The sequence below is a fragment of the Odocoileus virginianus genome, chromosome 16 (genome assembly GCF_023699985.2).
Source record: "Odocoileus virginianus isolate 20LAN1187 ecotype Illinois chromosome 16, Ovbor_1.2, whole genome shotgun sequence".
Taxonomy (NCBI): domain Eukaryota; kingdom Metazoa; phylum Chordata; class Mammalia; order Artiodactyla; family Cervidae; genus Odocoileus; species Odocoileus virginianus.
In genome coordinates this window covers 33,158,949-33,182,717 of record NC_069689.1, presented here as the reverse complement: position 1 = coordinate 33,182,717, position 23,769 = coordinate 33,158,949, and the positions used below count along the sequence as shown (strand labels likewise).

General features: G+C 37.9%; 1 protein-coding gene and 1 pseudogene across 3 annotated transcripts in view; one reads left to right on the top strand and one right to left on the bottom strand.

The window, feature by feature from the left end:
- The window catches only part of NUBPL (NUBP iron-sulfur cluster assembly factor, mitochondrial), a 238,166-nt gene that overhangs the window by 190,067 nt on the left and 24,330 nt on the right, over positions 1-23,769 (top strand). For all 3 annotated transcript variants that reach the window (XR_011491825.1, XM_020870428.2, XM_070478048.1), the window contains 2 exons: positions 321-406; positions 23,533-23,653. Coding sequence is in view for 2 of the 3 variants with exons in the window: in XM_020870428.2 (XP_020726087.2) it covers positions 321-406; positions 23,533-23,653 (207 nt within the window). In the remaining variant the exon portion in view is untranslated. The remainder of the gene's footprint in view (positions 1-320; positions 407-23,532; positions 23,654-23,769) is intronic.
- Positions 10,517-22,156, bottom strand: LOC110122884 (5-hydroxytryptamine receptor 1D-like; annotated as a pseudogene).

Here is a 23,769-nt window from a genome sequence, read left to right as displayed (position 1 = left end):
CTTGAAAGTAAAGCATACCTCGTGCATCTTCTAGGTGGCACATTGTGTGTGTGTGAAAGGGAAGAAGATCCTGCTGATACAGCTGTGATCATGAATCACAGGTCAGTTTTAATTTTAGGAGTGAGGAGTCAAAAATTGGCAAGAACAAAATAGACATTTCCTTATCTTTCCTATTCATGTATGTGAAATTTATACACATTACCTAAGCAGTTAATATAATAGACTCTTTTAGTGTGTAGTCACCAGAATTTTGGAAGTACTCTTTCCGTAAGGAATTAGATAATAGCATCATTTCGCTATGTCTGTTTTCACTGGGTTAGGTGCTGTCATCGTCTCCACGCCTCAGGACATTGCATTGATGGATGCACACAAGGGGGCTGAGATGTTTCGAAAAGTCCACGTGCCTGTAAGTATTTACACCTTCACTGTTGGAAAAATAAGAAATGCTTCTAACTGAAAAAGCAGATCATTAAGAAACACAATCCAAAATTTAATTTAGCTTTGATTGGAAATCTGTATGATCACCCTACTTCAATTTTGTTGTTGTTTAGTCGCTAAGCCATGTCCAACTCTTATACGACCCCATGGGTTGTAGCCACCAGGCCTCCTCTGTCCATAGGCTTTCCCAGGCAAGAATACTGGAGTGAGTTGCCATTTCCTTCTCCAGGGGATTTTCCTGACTCAGGGATTGAACCCACATCTCCTGCATTGGCAGGCAGATTCTCTATCACTGAGCCACCAGGGTAGTCCGTAATTCATTTTAATTGTTACTTTAAAACCACACATATAGGTGGAAACAGGAATGCACATTATGTTAATCAAAGAAAATGCTGAAATATCCTTCAGGTATGAGTTTTCTGAACAATTATTCCCTCTCTCAACTATTTGTAGCTGTCACTGACTTAAAAAAACATAATGAGAATTTTGGAAAATTATTTAGGTAGATGACTTTTGTCCTTCTGTCTTCTACAGTTTATCTCATTTATAGCTCACCATCTTCTTGAAAGTAAGAATTTGCTATACAAAGTGGCAAAAAATAAAAATACTATAAAAAGGAGAGAAAGGACAATTAAAATCAGATGTAGTCAGAAATGAAGTCTGTAAATAATTTGCATGCTCTTAAGGGACTTAGATGTGTGCTAGAAGTATGCCATGTATTTTCAAGCAGTCACAGGGAAAGAAACATAGGGCCGTTATAAGACTGTCCATTTCTGTGAGGTTAAATAAAAGAGCTTGAGCACTATTGATAATAGCCAGGACATGGAAACAGCCTAAATGTCCACTGACAGATGAATGGATAAAGAAGATTACTATTCCTCAGCCATCAGGAAAGAATGAAATAGTGCCATTTGCAGTAACATGGATGGACCTAGAGATTATCATACTGAACAAAGTAACTCAGAAAGAGAAAGATAAATACCATATGATATTACTCATATGTGGAATCTAAAGTGCTATACAAATCAATTTATCTATAAAACAAAAACAGACTCACAGACATAGAGAACAGACGTGTGGTTGCCAAGGGGATGGGGGAATAGGGAAGGAAAGTAACAGGAGTTTGAGATTAGTAGATAACATCTATACATAATTATATATAACTGAGTCACTTGGCTGTGCAGAAGAAATTTATACAAACTTGGAAGTCAACTATACTTCAGTAAATTTTTTAAAAAAGAGCTTGATGCTCAAAAGAAGCAGAACTGAGAGGCGAGGCATTACTCTTTCCTAGATCCTCAAGAATGTTAATAAAAGAAACCCTGTAGGTAATGAACACATTTTTGTCACCTTTGTAACCATAAATAGAGGGTTCTTCCTCCTAGTGTGCCTCATCAAAAGTAAGTGGACTTGTGCCAAAGTGTAGTTTAGAACAAGTGTTTCTGTATGAAGCCAACATGATACTTCCATCTCTGTGGCTCCTAATGGCTTTGTTTAATTCTTGGTTAGATTTTAGAGCTTGTAAAGCAGAACTGTTTGTTTTGCATTATGGTTTATTACAGGGTATTTAATTTAGTTCCCTGTGCTGCACAGTAGGACCTTGTAGTTTATCCATTCTATATATAATAGTTTGCATCTGCTAATCCCAAACTCCCAATCCAACCCCCTGACCCCAACAACCACAAGTCTGTTCTGTTTGTGAATCTGTTTCTTTTTCACATGTAAGTTTATTTGTGTCATATTTTAGATTCCACATACAAGTGACATTGTATAGCATTCAACTCTCTTTCTGACTTACTTTGCTTAGTGTGATAATCTCTAAGTCCATCCATGTAGCTACAAATGGCATTGTTTCATCCTTTTTGATGGCTGAGTACTATTTCACTGTATATGTATGTACACATACCACATCTTTATCCATTTCTCTATTGGTGGACTGGATATTTAGGTTGCTTCCATGCCTTAGCTATTGGAAATAATGCTTCTGTGAACATCAGGGGGCATGTATCTTTTTTATTTACTTTTGTCTGGATGTATGGCCAGGAGTAGGATTGCTAGATTATACAATAGCTCTATTTTTTGGTTTCTGAAGAACCTTCTTACTATTCTCCATAGTGACTGCACCAATTTACATTCCCACCAACAGTGCAAGAGCGTTCCCTTTTTTCCATGCTCTCGCCAGCATTTGCTGTTTGTGGATTTTTTACTAATGGCCTTTCTCGTTGCAGTTTTGATTTGCATTTCTCTAATAATTGGTGATTTGAGTATCATTTGTATGTCTTCTTTGAAGAAATGTCTATTTAGGTCTTCTGCCCGTTTTTTGATTGGATTGTTTTGTTTTTTTTTGTTATTGAGTTGTATGAGCTGTTTGTATATTTTGGAAATTAAGCCCTTATCAGTTGCATCATTTGCAGATATTTTCTCCCAGTCCATAGGTTGTCTTTTCATTTTGTTATGGTTTCCTTTGTTGTGCAAAAGCTTATAAATTTGAAGGTTAGCTTGGACAAATTTTAAAGCAATAGTAACCAAATACCTGCTTCAGATAGAAAACTGTCTCGATAAAGCACTTAGTTGAACAACTTTATTTCCTATTATGCCCTCCAAGATAAACTAGATGCAAGTAATGCCTACTCAGATAACTAATAAGAATACTTATATGAGATTTTAAGTATAAATCAGCAAAAAGTTAGATAGTTATCCACCCAAAATTATGGGAGCAAGTAATTCATAATCTGTCTTTCTGGCAGGAATTAGATAACTGAACCAATGATCTGTTACTGCCACTTCAAGGTCAGGATGATAACCATTCTATCAACACATAAGTGAATGCTTAAGTTCTAGTTCTGTAAGATGAGTGCAGAGGTGAGTGTCCAGCTCACTCAAAAGGAGCATGAAATCCTTGAGAGAAAAGTTTTTAAAAGAGAGGAAGCCAGAATTTTGTTAGGTGGGTGTCACTGAAGGATAAAAGTTGAGCTGTCAACCAGAAAGTATTGTGAGGAAGTACTGGGCTGCATAAGGATTGTGGGATTAGGGCAGGATTAGTTATGGGAAAAAGGAACTGTTTGGGAAGTGAAAGTGAAAGTGAAGTGAAAGTGAATGCTCTGCTCTGCAGAGTCAGAGCAGTCCTGGGTATGACACAGTACAGGATGTGGTTGGTCATGGGTGTGTGGGACTGAAGAGGAGTGGAAATGAAAGTCATTGGAAATGCATGATCCCTCCATTATTTTTTGACATTGTCTGTTGTCTTTATTATAGCCCTCATTCTTTACCCATTTTAATTATTTGCCTTCTAAACTGCAAAAAATTTGAAAAAGCAGTAGAATGTCATAGTCAGCTCTTAACCTGCAAAGCAAGACAGGTGCTCAGTCATCTTTGCAAGTAAATGAGTGAGAACTTCCCAGCAGAGAGCTCTGTAAGCAGTTGGAGGACAGCCATGGTATAGCTGCCTTGTGAAGGGAATCCTGGCTTTGAGCAAGATGTGGATTTGATGACCTCTGAGATCCTTCTGGCACTTAAGAGCCTTGCAGTCTGAGTAATGGTAAAGCATTTGAAATTAGGAAGTGTTCCATAAATGCAAAGGAGAAATGTTATGCTTTGTTTATACCACTTCATTTCATTTTTTTCCTGGTTTTTAGTCTTGTTCTCTTTTTCCCCCGTTTGAAGTGCATTAGTTACCATGGAAACAGTGATGTCATTGGAATTCATTGGTATGGTCAGAGTTTATTAATGTCTACAAAAACGTTTTGAAATTAATTTAAATAATTTTCTAAAACTCAAGGCTCCTTAGGGGAAGGAGAAGAAGAGCTATTAAATTCTGTTCTCTGCCTGAAATGATACCAACCTTGCCAAATTCTTGATTATGTCAGTATTTGTAGATAGACAGTTTTAAAAAATAATAATTTTTCAATCTTACACATTTTTAATGATGACTATGTACTGTGTCATTCTCATCCATTTTTGTTGCCTTTTGTAAGGAAAGCCCTTATAAATGTTAAAAAGCAGAAACATTACTTTGCCAACAAAGGTCCGTCTAGTCAAGGCTATGGTTTTTCCAGTAGTCATGTATGGATATGAGAATTGGACTATAAAGAAAGCTGAGCGGCGAAGAATTGACGCTTTTGAACTGTGGTGTTGGAGAAGACTCTTGAGAGTCCCTTGGACAGCAAGGAAATCCAACCAGTCCATCCTAAAGGAAATCAGTCCTGAATGTTCATTGGAAGGACTGATGTTGAAGCTGAAACTCCAGTACGTTGGCCACCTGATACAAAGAACTGACTCACTGGAAAAGACTCTGATGCTGGGAAGGACTGAAGACAGGAGGAGAAGGGGACAACAGAGGATGAGGTGGTTAGATGGCATCACCCACTCAATGGACATGAGTTTGAGTAAACTCTGGGAGTTGATGATGGACAGGGAGGCCTGGCGTGCTGCAGTTCATGGAGTTGCAGAGTTGGACACAACTGAGCGACTGAACTGACTGATAAGGAAGGCCCAGATACCTCAATTTAGAGCCCTTCCCCTACTGTTTGAACTATAAAGTCACAGGGATTTCGCTACCAGCCCTTTCTTCTTAGGTAATCTTTCCAGATGCTGAAAATTGTTTTAAAGTATGTCATTGTTTAGTCGCTAAGTCATATCCGACTCTGTGCGATCCTATGGGCTGTAGCCTGCCAGGCTCCTCTTTCCACGGAATTCTCCAGGCAAGAATGCTGGAGTGGGTTGCCATAACCTTCCCCAGGGGATCTTCCTGACCCAGGGACTGAACCCGTGTCTCCTGTACTGGCAGGTGGATTCTTCACCCCCGAGCCACCAGGGAAGCCCATATTAAAGTATTTTTCCTCTCTTATTCTTTCTACATATAAAGGGTTACTTAGTAATTTTAATTCAACAAATACTTCTGTTTATTTATTCTACAAATATATATTTACTTACATTGAGTGCCTTCTATAAGCAAAGTACTGTGGTAAACTCAATTGATGATTTTAAAAAAAAAGTGAGAATGAAGCCTTTTTCTTCAAGTACCTTATCATCTTGTAGACTAACTCCATTGTGGTGCAGGGGCCCTGAATTCTGAGGGACATGAGAACTCTTTCTTCTCTGGGCTATCAAGGAAAGTTTTCATGGGAAAGTCATGTCTGGCATTCTTTTTTTTTTTTTTTTTTTTTAATGTTCCTGCAATTTTGTACATGCTGGTCCCTGGCCTGAAAAGCCATTGCCAGTTCATGTTCATTTTTCAAATTCCTGCTCAGGCATGACATCCTCTAGGAAGCTTTACCTAAGCTACCAGAAAAGGTTAATACTTCTTTCTCTGAACTACTTGAACATATATCTACTTTGGCTCTTACTCCACTACAAGTTTACCTATCAGTCCCAACAGAAGAATCTGAGTTCTTAGAGGGCAAGAAACACACCTTAAATATCCTCAGATGTTCCTTTTGTGGCATGTAATAGGCATATATATGCTTCCTACACTGACATTTGACCTGGGATATAATGCCATCCACAATCTGCTGTTCCCAGCTCAAGGCCGCTCTGACAGGCATTCTCTCTGCCCCAGGCAAACTGTTCATCTTTCACTTCTTTGAGATTTCCATAGTTTCTCTTCTCATGGTCCTCAGCATGCTGTTTTTGTATCTCAGAACCCTTACCCTCACTTCTCACTTGGTAAGCTGCTTTTTATCCTTTGGTGCTTAGATTAAATGGCTTTTTCTTTGGTGGATTTGCTCTGACCCTGTTAACGAGGTAAGCTCTTTCTAGTGTATGATTCAGTAATGCCCTGCTTCCCCTTTTGTAACTGTTTTCACATTCCATCAGTGTTTTCACATTATAGCACCATACTGTCAACTTTCTGAGTACAGGGACCACCGACCTCCTACTGTGTCCACAACGTATGAAACTGAAAAGAAAATGAAAGTCACTAAGTCGTGTCTGACTCTCTGCGACCCCATGGACTGTAGCCTGCCAGGCTCCTCTGTCCATGGAATTCTCCAGGCCAGAGTCCTGGAGTGGGTAGCCATTCCCTTTTCCAGGGGATCTTCCCAACCCAGGGATGGAACCCAGGTCTCCCACATTGCAGGGAGATTCTTTACCACCTGAGCTACCAGGGAAACCCCCAGAACCTATAGCTGCTCACTAAATTTATACTGAATGAATGAGCGGAGGAGGATTGTTACTAGTTTATCATGAGACTAGGGAAGGGACAGAATTCAGTCTGAAAAAAATCAGGAAATAACTAGTGTTCAGGGTTATTCAGTTTGTCTATAGTTGAAGTAATATATTTGTATGTGTCTTTGCTAGCTAGGTTCAGGTTCAGTCAAACCTTAAATACTAACTTAAAGAATTTGGACATTCTTCCTGAAATGTTTAGAGGCATTCATAATGAATGCTGGATAGGAAACAGGTAAAATTAGAATGGAACTTTAAAAGGAATTAATCTTGTGGAGATAAGTAGAATAGCAGCCAGGAGTGTGGAGGCAATAAGAAAGTATTAGCAATGGTCAGAGTCATTCACACTCCAGGTTGTGACCCACCAATGAGTCAGGAAATCAGTACGGTGAGAGATGTAACCAAAGTTTTTCAACAGTATCAGGGTAAATTGCTCTTAGGAAGAGAAACTGTTATTTCATAGGGATATGGTCTCATTCATAAACACATATACATGTGTTTTTGTATTAGATCAAGATGTCAAATATTTCTCTTATAAGACTGTTTTAGTAAGTTGCAAAAACACTAGTGTAGGTGATAGGTAGTGAGGGTCTAATTTAGAATAATGGCAATGAAAATGAACAACATAATTGACATTTTGAAAGAAGAATAGACAGGCTTAGCAATTGATTACATAGGGTAGGGTGGTTAGGAAAAAAGTCAGAAATCAAAGGGATTTTGAGAGTTATGCCGCCATTCATAAATGTACCAGAAGCTAGTTTTTTACTCTCAGGATTACGGTGTACTAGAAATAAGAGATTAGATTCTCAGTGACAAATCCCTATCCTATTCTCTAAGGGTTGTGATTTAAAAGTGTTTGGCAAGGAAGAGACTGGTGTTGGCCTTTTTAGTACTATTCACATCCCATGGTATATGTGACTGTCCCTTCTCCTCACTGTACCACATTTTTTAATTTATCTGTATAGTTGTAGCCTTTTATACACAGATTTTTTTAAGTACACAGAGAGCTATATTTTCTAAGTATATCTTGTATGGTTTCAAGTTAAATTACTTTAGAAACTGTATTATAATGTTAAGGCAGTAGAGTGCAGCTTATAGAGACATTTTTACATAGTAGTTTAGAAAAGTGAACTCAGAAGAGTGAATGCTAGGATTCAAATCCCAGATCTGTCATGTTGTAGCAGTATGACCTGAGCGAATTACTTAATCTGTGCTTCAATTTTCTCATTCATAATATAGGAATCATAATAGTATTTCCCTCAGAGGATTGAGGTGAAAAAAAATGAGGGCTTAGTACAGTGCTTGGTGTAATCTAAACACTTGATGTCAACATAATGTTATATAATTAATGTTGCTTATTATTCATATCATGAAACATAAATTTACAATTCATACGTGTTAATGTATTGGCCAAGGTATTCTGACTGGTCTCTTTATTTGCTAATAAGAATGTTAAGAAAAAATTTTTTAAAATTTAGATGAATAGGGTCTTTGTGATCTCTTTATTTCTTGAGTATTTTTGTTGGCTCTAAATTGTTCTCTTCATACATTATTAAGTTTCTAAAGTTATTTAGAACCTGAAATTCTGCATTACTTAAACTTTGCATTATTTAATGTCAGCTAATTGCTGTCACAGACAGACCTCAAAATTTATAATGATGCACATTAGTTAGAAGTTTATTTCTTGCTTATATAACAATACTAGTATGTGAACAGGTGAGCATGGTGTTTTTTATTCCTTAAAGTCTTTTAGGCTTAAAGAGCACTGCCATTTTAAAAGGTGACTTCTAAGGTCACCCTTGGGCCATCCTCATTTGAGCTAGCCAGAAGAGAAAGACAGTACAGACTTACGTCATGGGAGATTTTTGTGGACAAGGCCTAGTTGTGGCACACATACTTCTATACTTCTGTGCCCATTCTCTTAACTAAAGCTCTGTTATGTGACCACAGTCTTATTTCTCAAGGAGCCTGAGAGACATAGGATAGCTGCATGCTGAGTATGAAAGATGAGAGTGGGTTTTGGCGAGCAGCTAGCTGTCTTTGCTGCTGTTGACCTGGCAACGAGTAAATTAAAGCTTAGTGTTGGGTACTGAACTTCTTTTCCCCTTTTAATTGATTTTGACCATTCTATTAATATAACTATCACAGCCTTGCAAATAGTTATTTTATGAGAGAGAGATTGGAATTTTGCTTTTCCTGTGGTTTATTTTTTCTGCTGGTTTAAAACAAAGAATTAAGAATCCTACTGTGGTAAGGAACTTTGTGGTATTTATTTGTAAGGGTTAATGATTGTATTGTCTCCTAAGAAAAATTAGATGATCTTAGAGCCTAAAATAATTGATTCTTATCGATTTTTTTTTTTAAACCAGAGGCCCCATAAGTTGTCCTGAGTGATGAGGATCAAAATTGTAGTTCATTCTTTTTCTGGCAGTCACCATTCGTGGCAGTAGGTTATCCATTTGGACCAGGAGTTTCACATCTTCACCCTTGAATGTCTTCAGGAGTCACGTGTTCTTTCTATCTATCTTGGAGCTTTTTCACCATCTAGTTTGTCTTTTGGACCCTGAAAGTTCAATTTTAATACCTCAAGTCTACCTACCTTACAAAGCAACTTAGAAATAGGTAACCTTACATGAAGATAGAGGCAAGTGACACATTTATTCTCTTCATCCTTGAGCATAATTTTTCCTCTATGATCATCAAGTTGTCTCACTTGATTCTCTGAAAAGTTTAATACCCTTGATGTAGAGAGTCTTTCATCATTGGCTTTGAAGGCCTTGGAAGATGCTATTAGAATTCTTTCTAGGAACTCTATTAGTTTGCACATGATGTATCACATGTGGCTTCCTTCTTCACGACTGGATAATTTTTCCATTTTCAAAAAATGACTTTTCTTCAGTCACAACCTTTGTAAGACTGAGTAGATAGCATTCTGCATCTCAGCCACAGTTTTATCTTAGAGACTGAAGCTGTTTGCTCATTTTTGTCTTTCTCCAGTGGTCCATGTATGCTTTAAGTGGGAATGCTGTTCTATGTGATTTACATGAATTAACTAATCTAACCTCCACAATAACCCTGTGAGGTAATAACATTATTTTCCCCATTTTTCTTACGTGGAAACTGTAGTACAGAGATTAAACATTTCATATAAGGCTGCCTATCTGTTTATTTATTTTCCCTCCCAGTTAGGTTGCCCCCCGAGATTCGAAAACTTCCCCCAGACCCGCCAGTGAGAGGGTTTCCTGGTGTTTGGAAACTTCCTCTATTAAGACTCCCTTCCCGGGATGGATCTCCATCCCTAACTCTATTGTCTCTCTTTTTATCTTTTATATTTTGTCCTACCTCCTTTCGAAGACAATGGGCTGCTTTTCTGGGTGTCTGATGTCCTCTGCTAGCGATCAGAAGTTGTTTTGTGGAGTTTGCTCAGCGTTCAAATGATCTTTCAATGAATTTGTGGGGGAGAAAGTGGTCTCCCCGTCCTATTCCTCTGCCATCTTAGTTCCCCACCTGCCTATCTGTTTAGTGGGTCTCTGGGATCCTATTCTAAATGATCTGCTTTCCAGAGTCTACATTCTTTTAAAAAAAAACATTGAGAATTTTATTAATTGAACCCAAACCCAAGATACCGGAATTAACCCAACTCTTAGGAAGAATAAAAAAGACATTTCCTGGTGACTCAGCTGATAAAGAATCCACCTGCAATGTGGGAGACCTGGGTTCGATCCCTGGGTTGGTAAGATTCCCTGGAGAAGGGAACGGCTAACCACTCCAGTATTCTGGCCTGCAGAATTCCATGGGCTGTATACTCCATGGGGTCGCAAGGAGTCAGACACAACTGAGTGACTTTCACTCACTCAATCAGGTTACAGGCTGTAGAAGACAACAGCAGTAACTGCATCAAATATTAATACGACTAAGAGGCTTTCTGGAAATGGACAATTTTCTGAAATGCTTGCTGAAACTCTTTGTTAAACACAGTGTATATTACTGGTTTTATGAGGGAATTTAGATAGCCTTACCAAGTGAAAAAGTCAAAAGGGCTGGGTGGGCCCAGCAGGAGCTCTGGCAGATAAGGAGGGCTGAAGATTCAGCAAAGAAGGGCAGCCAGCAGCTGATAAAGGCCCCTGGGTGCTTCCCCAGGCTTTTCGTGGCTTTCCTGTCTCAGGCAGCAGAAATCCTCTTGTGCTCCAGAACACTGTCCACAAGCCTGATTTTCACATGGTTGAAAATGAGAGGGGAACCCGTCAAATGAGAGTGCCCCTCATGAAGGCTGGCATTGAGCAAGCGGAGCAAGGACCCCACAGTCTCTGATGAGATGGGCTGTGGTGAAGCACTTCCCATAAAGCGATAGTGGATTCAGGATATGGTTCCCGGCGGCCGTGTAGATTTGTCCTTAGAGGATAATGAGGAGTACAGGCAGGATGTAGAAGGCCCTACAGATGGAATAGATAGTGTAAGAGATCTGAGCAGTACTCACCAGGCAAGCTGGTATTTCTTCGTGAGCTTTAGCCTGCTGCCACAAGAGTGGTGGGACGGAGATGTGGATGGAAGTGGCCCAGATGATGGCAAGCATGGCAGCCGCATGGCCCACTGCCTGGGGTTTACTGTACTCCACGGTATCAGTGATGGCCCAGTACCAGGATGGAGGCCTTGTACCATGTGATGTCAGAAGATGACCAGGTGCCAAATAGAAGCTGGCCAGAGCTCCAGGTGTGGGTGGTTGTATATGTGATGCTGATGAACATGACCAAAATAGAAACTAAGAGGTCAGTCATGGCTAAGGAGCCAATGAAGTAGTTGGCAGGGATGTAGAACTTCCTGGTCTTCGAGACAGTAGGAAGTATAAAGGCATTGGTAAAGAAGACGGCCAGAGAAATCTTGAGTGCTTGGAGTCCCTCTTTCCTAAGTCCCTGGAGTTTCTGTGGCATTTGGGGATCTCTTGGGAGCCGCCTGCAGAAGGCCTCCACTGACTGGTTTGAGGGGACATTCTAGGTGACTCTCTCTTTCCACAGACTTTCACACATACAGCTTCTTATTTCATAGTTGTCCTGCTGACAGAATAAAGTCATCCTGTTTCATACTGGAGGGAGTCAGCCATCAGAACAGACCAAGTGAAAAGACCTCAAAACTCGACTATTTAAGGAACACTGAGGTGACTACCAACCAGATTCTGCATTCTTAATTGCTATTTCTGTGAATTATCTAGAGTTGAGGTTTAGTAATGTGGATATCATCAAATATCACAGGGTTAAGAAGATTAAGAAATAATTTAGCTTAAGTGGTTTGTGACCCATCTCATAGGTTGTTGTGGCAGTTAAATAAGATTACATGTGTAATACTTAGCATAGGTCTTACCTCATGACATTGTGAAGGATAGCTCTGAATGTTATTGTTATAGTGGTAGATTTTAGAAATCCTTACAACCTCTCATTTTAGAATTCAAGGCTTGGAGAAGTTAAGTCATACCTCATGGATCCAGAAGTAGTTGGTCCCTGAGAGAAGAATGATTGCAGGCCTTCCCCACTCATTGCTGTGTCTATTGCCAAACTAATTTTGAAAGAAAAAACAAGAATGCCAGTCTCATTTTTTAAAATTATAATATCTGTACACATGCTTTAAAATATACCAAAACCTAGTTCAAGGCTAAATGGAGAACTGAAAAGCACTTGTGAATCTAATCAATTTCAGTTATTATTACTCATTCTCTGTTTAACGGTGAGTTTTTCCTCTTCATTTTTTCTTAAATCATACTTCTTTATCCTTGTGACAGGTTCCAGCCGGCAAGAATTTAACCTGATTGTAACCTTGAGAAATTGGATTATATAGTAGCCTGAAAATCTTGCTTGTTACTTACTTGAGTCTAGGTTTAAAATGCCAAGAAGAAATTAAAACTGGAGTCTTCTGAGTCTGCTTAATTCAATACATTTAGACACAAAAATCCAGTATTTCAGGGCAATGTTGATATTTCAAGAGAGTCAATTTTTTAAAAGTTAATAAAAGAAGTGCCCTTCTGAGCCAGTGATGAATTAGAATCATGTAAGAATAGCGTGCTAAAGGTTTGTGGTGGCTGATGTTAGGCAGGCATGTAGCATTTACTTTCTTTCAGCGAAACCAGCTGAGGTAAAAAGAAAAAAGGATCTTGTACTTTGATGAGACATTAAAAAATGGTTGAGCATGCTCACAGCTGCGTCTCAGTGGTTTTATGTAAATTAAGCTGTGGCAAAGCGTCTGTTTTCTAATGTTTCTGTGATCAAAGGATACACAAAATAGCTCTACAGTAAACACAAACAGCTTAACAACATATAAAGTATTCACACAGTATAAAGCTTTTGCGGGGTGAGGGGAGGGAGTGATCATGTGGATATGTATTCCTTCCTATTTAAAGAATTTTTATGAACAGCATTGTAATATGGGTATTATAATCTTCTGTTTTATTGCATTAGCTACCCCTGTTCAAAAATTATTAATTATAGAGCTCTGCTCTTAAATGACTAGGGCAGTGTTTTCTAATCTTTTTAATACTGAAAGCTCTCTTTTAAATGTTCTCCCACCCAATCCCATTTTTTGAAAAAGTTGTTCAGCCACAGTCTGTGTATCTTAGGAAGTAATTTGTTTTCTCTCTTCTAGTTAAATAATATGTGTGTGTATCACTGTTATGTGAACTTCTGAACAGAAAGAGATAACCACACATGAGTGTTTTCACACCCAGTTGGTGTAATTTAAAGTAAAAGCAGAGAAACCTGACCATTTATCTGTCCTAAATAGTCTTAAAGGGACATGTTTCATTTCTCTTCAGTTTTTAAAAATATTCATAAATTACAGGCCCTGATAAAATGTTTGTTTTTTTTTTTTGCTCTTTAGGACCTTAGAATAACACTTGATAGGAGATCAAGAGAAGTTCTACCATTCAGCTTTAGTGGTCAACAGCAGCATTGTCCAACAGAAATATAATTCAAACCACAAATGTAATTTTAAAGTTTTTAGTAGCCATATTTTTAAAAACGGGAAAAAAAACAGGTGGAGTTAAATTTATTTATATATTTATCTTTTAAATTTTTATCAGAGTATAGTTGATGTACAGTGTTGCATTAGTTTAAGGTGTACAGCGAAGTGATTCAGTTAAACAGATACATACATACATATAAGTCTGTATGTACTCTTTCTCAAAAAATTTATTTTTAATTGAAAGATAATTGCTTTACAGTACTGTATGCACTCTTTTTTAAGACTCTTTTCCCGTATGGTCTGTTACAGACTGTTTAGAGTTCCCTGTTCTACACAGTAGGTCCTAATTATTAGTTATCTATTTCATATATGCTGGTATGTGCATGTCAACCTCTGTCTCCCAGTTTTTCCCTCCCCTTGCCATCTCCTGGTAACCATAAGTTTCTTTTCTACATCAGTGACTATTTCTGCTTTGTAAATAAGTTCATTTTTACACTTATTCTGCATATAATCAATATCATATGATATTTGTTTTTCTGTGTCTGACTTCACTCAGTATGACCATGTCTAGGTCCATCCATGTTGCTGCACATGGCACGATTTTGTTCTTTTTTATGACTGAGTAATATTCCATTGTTCTGTATGTACCACATTTTCTTTATCTGTTCCTTTGGTGATGGACATTTAAGTTGCTTCCCTGTCCTGGCTATTGTAATAGCTCTGCATTGAACTTTGGGGTGCTTGTATCTTTTCAAGTTATGGTTTTCTCCGGGGATATGCCTAAGAGTGGGATTGCTGGTTCTATTTTTAGTTTTTAAAGGCCCCTCCATACTGTTTTCCATGTGGTTTTACCAGTTTACTTTCCCACCAACAGTGTAGGAGGGTTCCTTTTTCTCCATGCCTTCTCCAGCATTTGTTATTTGTAGATTTTTTGATGGTGGCCATTCTGATGTGCTGCAGTGCATGGGGTTGCAAAAGTCTGTGGGGTTGCAAAGATTAGGACACGACTTAGTGACTGAACGACAGCATTCTGACCAATGTGAGGTGATACTTCATTGTAGTTTTGATTTGCATTTCTCTAATAATTAGTGTTGTGAGCATCTCTTCATGTGCTTTTGGCCATCTGTAATGTCTTCTTTGGAGAAATGTCTATTTCAATCTTCTGCTCGTTTTTTGGATTGAATTGTTTGTTTTTTTTTTTTTATATTGAGCTGCATGAGCTGTTTGTATATTTTGGAGATTAATCCCTTGTCAGTTGGAAGTTATTTTTAAAAATATAGTTAACTCAGTATATTAAAAATACTGTCAACATGAAGTCAATATAAAACTTGAGAATCGAACAAAACGGGATGCCATTTAAACATACTAGGAACTCTGGCAATTCAGTAAGAAAAAACCCACATAGTCAATGGAAAAAATAGAGAAGAGACCTGAGCAGTACAGAGCAGAATATACAAATGACTAATAATCATGTAAAAAGTATGCTTAGCTTCACTAGTAATTTTGACAACACAAAACCACAGTGCAAAGGAGAGCTGGGCATAGCATCAGAAAGAATAAGAACAGACTAGAATACATCTGCACCTCTGTAAGTTTCTGTCACCACCTCTGACCACAGGAAGCCTTTAGAGGGTAAGGTCTGAGGCTACACTTACTCTTTCCAAATGTCATGCCACTTTACCTTTGGTGAAATTTAATCAGGAGCCATACAAGGAAGGAGATTCTGGGAAATACAGTTCCTAGTACAAACAGCTTGACACTGGAACAATCCAACACAACGAGATACTACAATATACTTACTCTACCTGCCCAAATGAAAGAAGCCTGTTGATATCAAATGTTGGTGAAGCTGTGGCACAGAACTGGTATTGTATGAGAATATAAATTGGTTCACTGATGGTGGGAGTATAAATTGGTAGAACTTTATTGGAAAACTGGTTGTTTTTTTTTTTAACTGAAGTTAAATATGCATAACCTAATATCCAGCAAAAAAAAACAAAAAAACATGTATTAAAACATTAGTAGAATCATTGTTTAATAATAGCCAAAATCTGGAAACAGCACAGATGATCCAACGAGAAAATGAATAACTGTGATATAGTCATCATGGACTCTTAGGACTCCATGAAAATGAACTGCAGATGTATGTGATTTAGCTGGATGCATCATACAGACACAAAGGAATATATTGCATGATTACATTCATATCAAGCTCAAAACTAGACAAAATTTATGGTATTAGAAATCAGGCTGTTAGTGTATACCTTTGGCAACCTGTTTTGGAGAGTATAGAGGGAGACTTCTAGGGTGCTGGCTAGATAATTTTATTAACAGCATCATGGTAACATGGGCCTACTTTATGATAAGTCCATTCAGTCATGCACTTATGATTTGTGTGCTTTCTGTGTGTATTCATGATATACTTCAATGAAAAAAGGTTACAGAATAACTTGTAAACTTTAAAACATTATTGACATATTTTACATTCTTTTACTTGTACTAAGTCTTTGGTTTCCAGCGTGTGTTTTATACTTAACAGCACATCTCAAATCAGACTAGCCGCATTTCAAACACCCAGCAGCCACATGTGGACTAGTGGCTACCTTATGAGACATCAAGGGTCTAAAACCCCACCATTTCAGAGCTTCTCTGGGGTTAGATTTTTCTTTCAGTTCTTTCCTTGGAATGTCATGTGGAAAGAATAGGGGATTATTCTTCCTGAAGACCTCGTATTAATTTTACTGCTACCTCTCTTTTTATGGAATATTTTCTATTTAAAACAGATGGTTGGTTTTGTGTGCAGGTTCACAAGATGCCCGGTAAACCATCATTTTGGATATTTGTTCTTAGTGCTTTCTTGGCCACTCTTCACATGATCACCTTTTTCTAAAAGCAAGCATTTTGTTGATGTCTGATATACATATGAAAAGGGCATGTATTGTAGATATATATTGCTCAGTGCATTTTTGCAGAGTGAACACACCCATTGTTTGTGTTCAAGAAACACATCACCCTTACCCCAGAAGCTTCTGCTTTGAGCCACCTCCTGATCACTGCCCCCAAAGCAGAATCCAAATTATAACACCATTGGTTAGTTTTACGTGTCTTTGAACTTTATATAAATGGAATAATAAGTATATACTTTTGTGTGGCTTCTTTTGCTTCAAATTATGTTTGAGAGATTCACTTATACTGTGGACTGTAGCTAAAGTTCTTTCTTTCTCATTGCTGTGTAGCATTCCATTGTATGTTAGTCACTCAGTTGTGTCCGACTCTTTGTGACCCCGTGGACTGTAGTCTGCCAGGCTCCTCTGTCCATGGGATTTCCCAGGCAAGAATACTAGAGTGGGTTGCCATTTCCTTCTCCAGGGGATATTCCCTACCCAGGGATTGAACCTGGGTCTCCCACATTGCAGGCAGATTCTGTATCATCTTAGCCACCAGGGAAGCCCTTTCCATTATATGAATATACCACAATTTATCTGTCCATTTTACTGTTAATGGACATTTAGGTAGTTTTTCATTTTTGGATAATTAGTTATGAACACTTTTATGCATGTCTTTTGGTGACTGTTATGTTCACTCTTTTTAACATATAACAGAATGGAAATACTGTGCCACAGTATAGGCATACATCAGTTTAAGTTGGTAACTACCAGTTCTCCAAAATGGTGTACCACTTTACACTCAGCTGAAGCTATGGGTTTTAGTTGTTGTATGTCATCACCAACATTTGATATTTGGGTTTTTAACTTTCTGTAGGCAAGGGGGTTGTTGTAGTCATAGGACCTTTTTCTGTTCTAATCAGGTCTTAAGCATAAATGCATGGTATTTCATTGTGATTCTAATTTGCATTTCCCTGATGATAATTAAAATTGAATACTTTTCCTTGTGTTTGTTTGTCTTTGATTATCTTTTTTTATGAAGTGCCTTTTAAGTCTTGCTCATTTCTCTGTTGTATTGCCTTATTTCTTATTGATTTGCAGGAGTTCTTTATATATTCTAGATAAAAGTCCTTTGTTATATATGTATATTATAGCTGCTATCTCTTGCTCTATAGGTGCCCTTTTTTACTCTTAATTATGTCTTCTGATAAGTTATTAATCTTAATGTAGTCCAGTTTAGCAAAAAATTTTCATTTATGTTTAGTGCTTCTTTGTGTCCTGCTAAAAAAATCTTTCCCTGCATCCAAGATTTTAAGTATATTCTGCTGTCTTCTTCCAAATATGTTATTGTTTTATCTTTCATATTAGCTCTACAGTCCATCTGGAATTACTTTTTGTGCATGGTGTGAGATAGAGGGTTAAAATTTCTTATCTTCTATATGGATGTCCAATTAACATTGCAGCACTGTGTGATCTCCATTACAAATTAGTGACTTTCATTTATGAGTCTGTTCTGGGCTGTCCTGTTCCATTACTATACAGCATTTTTTCTTAAAGAAATGTCGTATTTGTGTGAGAAGTTTTTAATTGAGGAAATTCTAGAGCTAAGAGGAATTACTTTGTTCAAAATAACTTAGGAAGCAGTATTAGGCATTTGTCCTTTAACTAGAAGAAGAATATCAGTAACAGAGCCAAGCTTAGGTATCACAATCTCTTAATTTCAAACATATAAAAGGTTATCTCTAAATTGTTTTGATGGTACATCCTTATGAATAAGTGATGTTTTAAAGTATATATAGTTATATATATACACATATATAGAGGTAGATTCTATTAAGTATACTATGTAGAGATATAAGTTATATAAATATATGTTATATGTACCTATATATAGATTCTATAAGGTATACTATATATAGGCAATATTATAAATTATATGTATCTATATGTAGTACACATTTATTAATGTTATTTCCATTGTAACACACAGAAAAGTTGGGATTAAAAAGGAAATCATAAGGAAAAAATAAAAATTCTAGTCCTTTCTTCCTACACCTTTCTGTCAGCCAATATGGGCTGGATTATGTGTACTAACAACCCTCAAATTTCAGTGGCTTAAAACAACATGAGTTTATTTTTCTCATGCTACACGACCATTACAGTTTGGCTTTAACACTCGTCTGCATTGTTCTTACTCTGGCACCCAGATGGATTGAGCAGCCGCTTTCTGGAAGCTTGCTTGTCCCAGGGAGAGAGGGAAACATAATGGGGAATTAGCAGTTAAAGCCTCTGCCTAGATGTGACACATGTCACTTCAACTCACATTTCATTGCCAGAACAAGATACATGTCCTCACCTAATTCAAAGAAGAAAAATGCTAACTTTGTGCCTAGGAGAAGAATCCAGTGCAGAAAAGAACTGTGCAGGGGAAAAACTAGAGTATTTTCAGATCAGTTCAGTCACTCAGTCGTGTTCGACTCTTTGTGACCCCATGAACTGCACCTCACCAGGCCTCCCTGTCCATCACCAACTCCCAGAGTTTACTCAAACTCATGTCCATTGATTCGGTGATGCCATCCAACCATCTCATCCTCTGTCATGCCCTTCTCCTCCCGCCTTCAGTCTTTGCCAGTATCAGGGTCTTTTCAAATGAGTCAGTTCTTTGCATCAGGTGGCCAAAGTATTGGAGTTTCAGCTTCAGCATCCGTCCTTCCAATGAATATTCAGGACTGATGTCCTTTAGGATGGACTGGTTGGATCTCCTTGCAGTCTCCAACACCACAGTTCGAAAGCATCAATTCTTTGGGGCTCAGCTTTCTTTATAGTCCACCTCTCACATCCATACATGACTACTGGAAAAACTATGGCTTTGACTAGACAGACCTTTGTCGGCAAAATAACATCTCTGCTTTTTAATATGCTGTCTAGGTTGGTCATAAGATTTCTAACAAAGAGCAAGCGTCTTTTAATTTCATGGCTGCAATCACCATCTGCAGTGATTTTGGAGCCCCCCCAAATAAAGTCTGTCACTATTTCCACAGTTTCCCCATCTATTTGCCATGAAGTGATGGGATCAGATGCCATGATCTTAGTTTTCTGAATGTTGAGCTTTAAGCCAACTTTTTCACTCTCCTCTTTTACTATCATCAAGAAACTCTTTAGTTCTTCTTCACTTTCTGCCATAAGGGTGGTATCATCTGCATATCTGAGGTTATTGATATTTCTTCTGGCAATCTTGATTCCAGCTTGTGCTTCATCAAGCCCAGCATTTCTCATGATGTACTATGCATATAAGTTAAGTAAGCAGGGTGACAATAAACAGCCTTAACATATTCCTTTTCCAATTTGGAACCAGTCTGTTGTTGCATGTTCAGTTCTAACTGTTCCTTCTTGACCTGCATACAGATTTCTCATGAGGCAAGTCAGGTGGTCTGATATTCCCATCTCTTTCAGAATTTTCCATAGTTTGTGGTGATCCACACAGTCAAAGGCTTTGACATAGTCAAGACAGCAGAAGCAGATGTTTTTCTGGAACTCTCTTGCTTTTTCATTGATCCAACGGATGTTGGCAATTTGATCTCTGCTTCTTCTGCCTTTTCTAAATCCAACTTGAACATCTGGAAGTTCATAGCTCACCTACAGTTGAAGCCCAGCTTGGAGAATTTTGAGCATTACTTTGCTAGCGTGTGAGATGAGTGCAATTGTGCGGTAGTTTGAACATTCTTTGGCATTGCCTTTCTTTGGGATTGGAATGAAAACTGAGCTTTTCCCCTCCTGTTGCTACTGAGTTTTCCTAATTTGATGGCATATTGAGTGCAGCACTTTCATAGCATCATCTTTTAGGATTTGAAATAGCTCAACTGGAATTCCATCACCTCCACTTGCTTTGTTCATAGTGATGCTTCCTAAGTCCCACTTGACTTCACATTCCAGGATGTCTGGCTCTAGGTGAGTGATCGCACCATTATGTTTATCTGGGTCGTAAAGATCTTTTTTGTATAGTTCTGTATATTCTTGCCACCTCTTCTTAATATCTTCTTCTTCTGTTAGGTTCATACCATTTCTGTCCTTTATTGTGCTCATCTTTGCATGAAAAGTTCCCTTGGTATCTCTGATTTTCTTGAAGAGATCTCTAGTCTTTCCCATTCCTATTGTTTTCCTCTGTTTCTTTGCATTGATCACTGAGGAAGGCATTCTTCTCTCTCCTTGCTGTTCTTTAGAACTGTGCATTCAAATGGGTATACTTTTCCTTTTCTCCTTGGCCTTTCACTAAAAACTGTCACCTACTGGATTTGTGTTTTTCAAAGAAATAAACACACAAAGAAAAATCCTTTTAGTTTTTCTATTCCATTTTATTTTTAAAAGCCTTCGGTCTTGAGAAATGAGTCTCCTGCAATTATAAGCATAGCAGTCTCTCTTGCTTAAACTCTCAGTGGCATCTCTGCACTCATACAACCTACATACCTAACATGGCCTGCAGACCCTACCTTTCAAGGCTCATCTCGCACCACTCACTCCATACCTCAGCCCTACTGTCTTTCAGTTCCTTGAAGTAGACATGCTTCTACTTCTTTTTTGAGTGTGTTTCCTCCCTTTTCCTTGTTTTTAACCTGCTTACTCTTTAACTGTTGGATCAGTGTATCAAACATTTCCCCACTCTGTGACTTCCATAGTAGATAGAGTCCTCTCTTTTCTACAGTCTCGTAATACTCTGTACTTTGCTTCTAGAGAAACTGTTCTAGTTTTTAAAATCAATTTTTGCACTAATTATTCAGTCTGTTTCTCCAGTTAGCGTGCAAGCTCCAAGTCTGTTTTGCTCACTACTGTGGGCCGCTTCTTGTGTTTAGCCTAGTTATTGGCATATAATAGCATAGCATTAAATCCTGACTTTGATTACAATTTTATGTCTGTGACATCTTGTAGTCTATATAGGGAATGTCTGAGACATTTATACAGTCCATAGCAAATGATTTAATAATTTAATCACAGACAAACTGCAAATATACTCTTGCTCTATGTCTCTATATCTTGGAGAGCCTAAGAGGCTCCAGAGAAGGAATACATTTCACATTCTCTCTGAATTAGAATATACCCTTCTTTAAATTTTCATGTTGCATTTTTCTTTCTTCTTCTTGAGTGATAATTTTATTTATATTATTTTTATAAATATATGTAATTTTATTTATATAAAATTTTATGTTATAAAAGTATATCATTTTATTTATATTTACATTTATGAAAACCTTACAGTTAGGGGATATATACATTCAACGTAAATGGTAGTAAGACAGCTCAAGTAATGAGTGTATTATGTAGACATAGTGAATAAAATAAGCTGTGTGATATTTAGCTGGGTTTTCCTTAGCTTTTGAAGATGGCACTCAATTACCAAAACATGGTATGATTTATTTTTTGTGACACTTTCCATCAGCGAAAGGGCATATAATGCATGGAAAATGCTTACCTACAAATTTATATCCCTCACTATTTGTCTTCATTTACATATGTCGTAGTAAACTTTAGTCTTTCCTGTTTCTCTTTTCAGAAAGACTAACACATTTGATCACCTTCTTGTTGATATATTTAATTGTGGACTATCAATGCTATTCTTCATTTAAAATGCAAATGTTCTAATAGAGATATCTCCCATAACGATAAGTGTATCGGTGGGATTGGTAGGATGATATGGACATTGTTACCTGTAAGCCAATTGTTTTCTCCATTTTTACTCTAGAAGAGTAAGAGTAGAAGGATCATAAATAGAGCCTGTCTGTTTATTCAGCTAATGTTTATGAAATAGCTCTTTTGAAGCTGGGGAAACTCAGAAAGAAATGAACACTTTGTATATAGCTTTAAATTTTTGTTTTAAATAACATTTTGATAAGAGCTGAGTTTCAGTCTTCTGCTAACTGTGTCAGTTTTCTCACCTATAGAAAGGATATGCTAGGGACTTCCCTGGTGGTCCAGTGGCTAGGACTCTGAGCTCCCGGTGCAGGGGCCGTGGGTTCAGTCCCTGGTCAGGGCACTAGATCCCACATGCCAAAACTAAGACCCAGTTCAGCCAAATAAATTGATTAATTTAAAAAAAAAAAGAAAGATTATGCTAACAACCCATCTCATAAAGCTCTGTAAAGAGACAGTAAGATAGTGCATATACAGCCCTTATCCCAGGGCCTGACCTAGAATAAGTACTCAGTATATGTTGCTGGGAATGATTGAGGGCAGAAGGAGAAGAGGGCGTCAGAGGATGAGATGGCTATATGACATCACAGATGCAATGGACATGAACTTGGGCAAGCTTTGGGAGATGGTGAGGGACAGGAAGGCCTGGCATGCTACACTCCATGGGGTCACAAAAAGTTGGACACGACTGGGCAACTAAACAACAACAACATATGTTAGCTGTTGTCTAATGTGAGGCTTTGTCCACAGTTGGCCTCCTTTTTTTTTTTTTTTCACAGTTAGCCTCTTAACCGTGTCTTGTCTTTTGTTGCTTCCTGCTTATTTTTTCCATGTTGACCTCAAAGTAAAATTCTAAAACAGATCTGGCTGTGTATCACTGCCTCTTCAGTGCCATCACTACTGTTTCAAGAATAAAGCCTCAAATACATGAACAGCATTTGACACCTTACCATCTCTTGGCAACTTACCTTACCACCTCGACCTTTCTACCAAACTAACTTCTGCCTTGTCACCTTTACGGGACTGCAGCCAGAATAGGCCCTGCGAATCAAAATTCGCTGCCTTGGCTTGCACCCATTTCTTCTGCCTAGAATTTCTGCTGTAGGCCTCAACCCCCCTTCTTACACTCAACCTGAAGAAACAGTTCTCTGTGGGAAACTCAGAGATCCCTCTTATTCTTCCAAAACAGAATTTTTGATCCCCATCATGTATAATTTTTTAGCACTTATCTCATTACTCGAGTTAATGGCATCTGTCTTGCTCTCCCACTAGCTTGAGTTGCTTGAGAGCAGAAACCATTACTTATTCATCATACTATCTCTGAAACCTATTAGGCACACAGTAAAAGCTTGTTGAAATAATGGATTGAAATTCGGTTTAATTTTGTTTTGATTTCAATGTGTCTTTATTATTCTAGGTTCTGGGCCTTGTACAAAATATGAGTGTTTTCCAGTGTCCAAAATGTAAACACAAAACTCATATTTTTGGTGCTGATGGTGCAAGGAGACTAGCACGGACCCTTGATCTTGATATTCTGGGTAAGACCACCAGATATTCATGTGCAAAGGAACTAGCATGGTGATGAAGATCATCTCAGAATGACGAAATGCTTTTGGCTTTGTGTTTTGAATTAAGTTAGTATAGTGCACTTCTC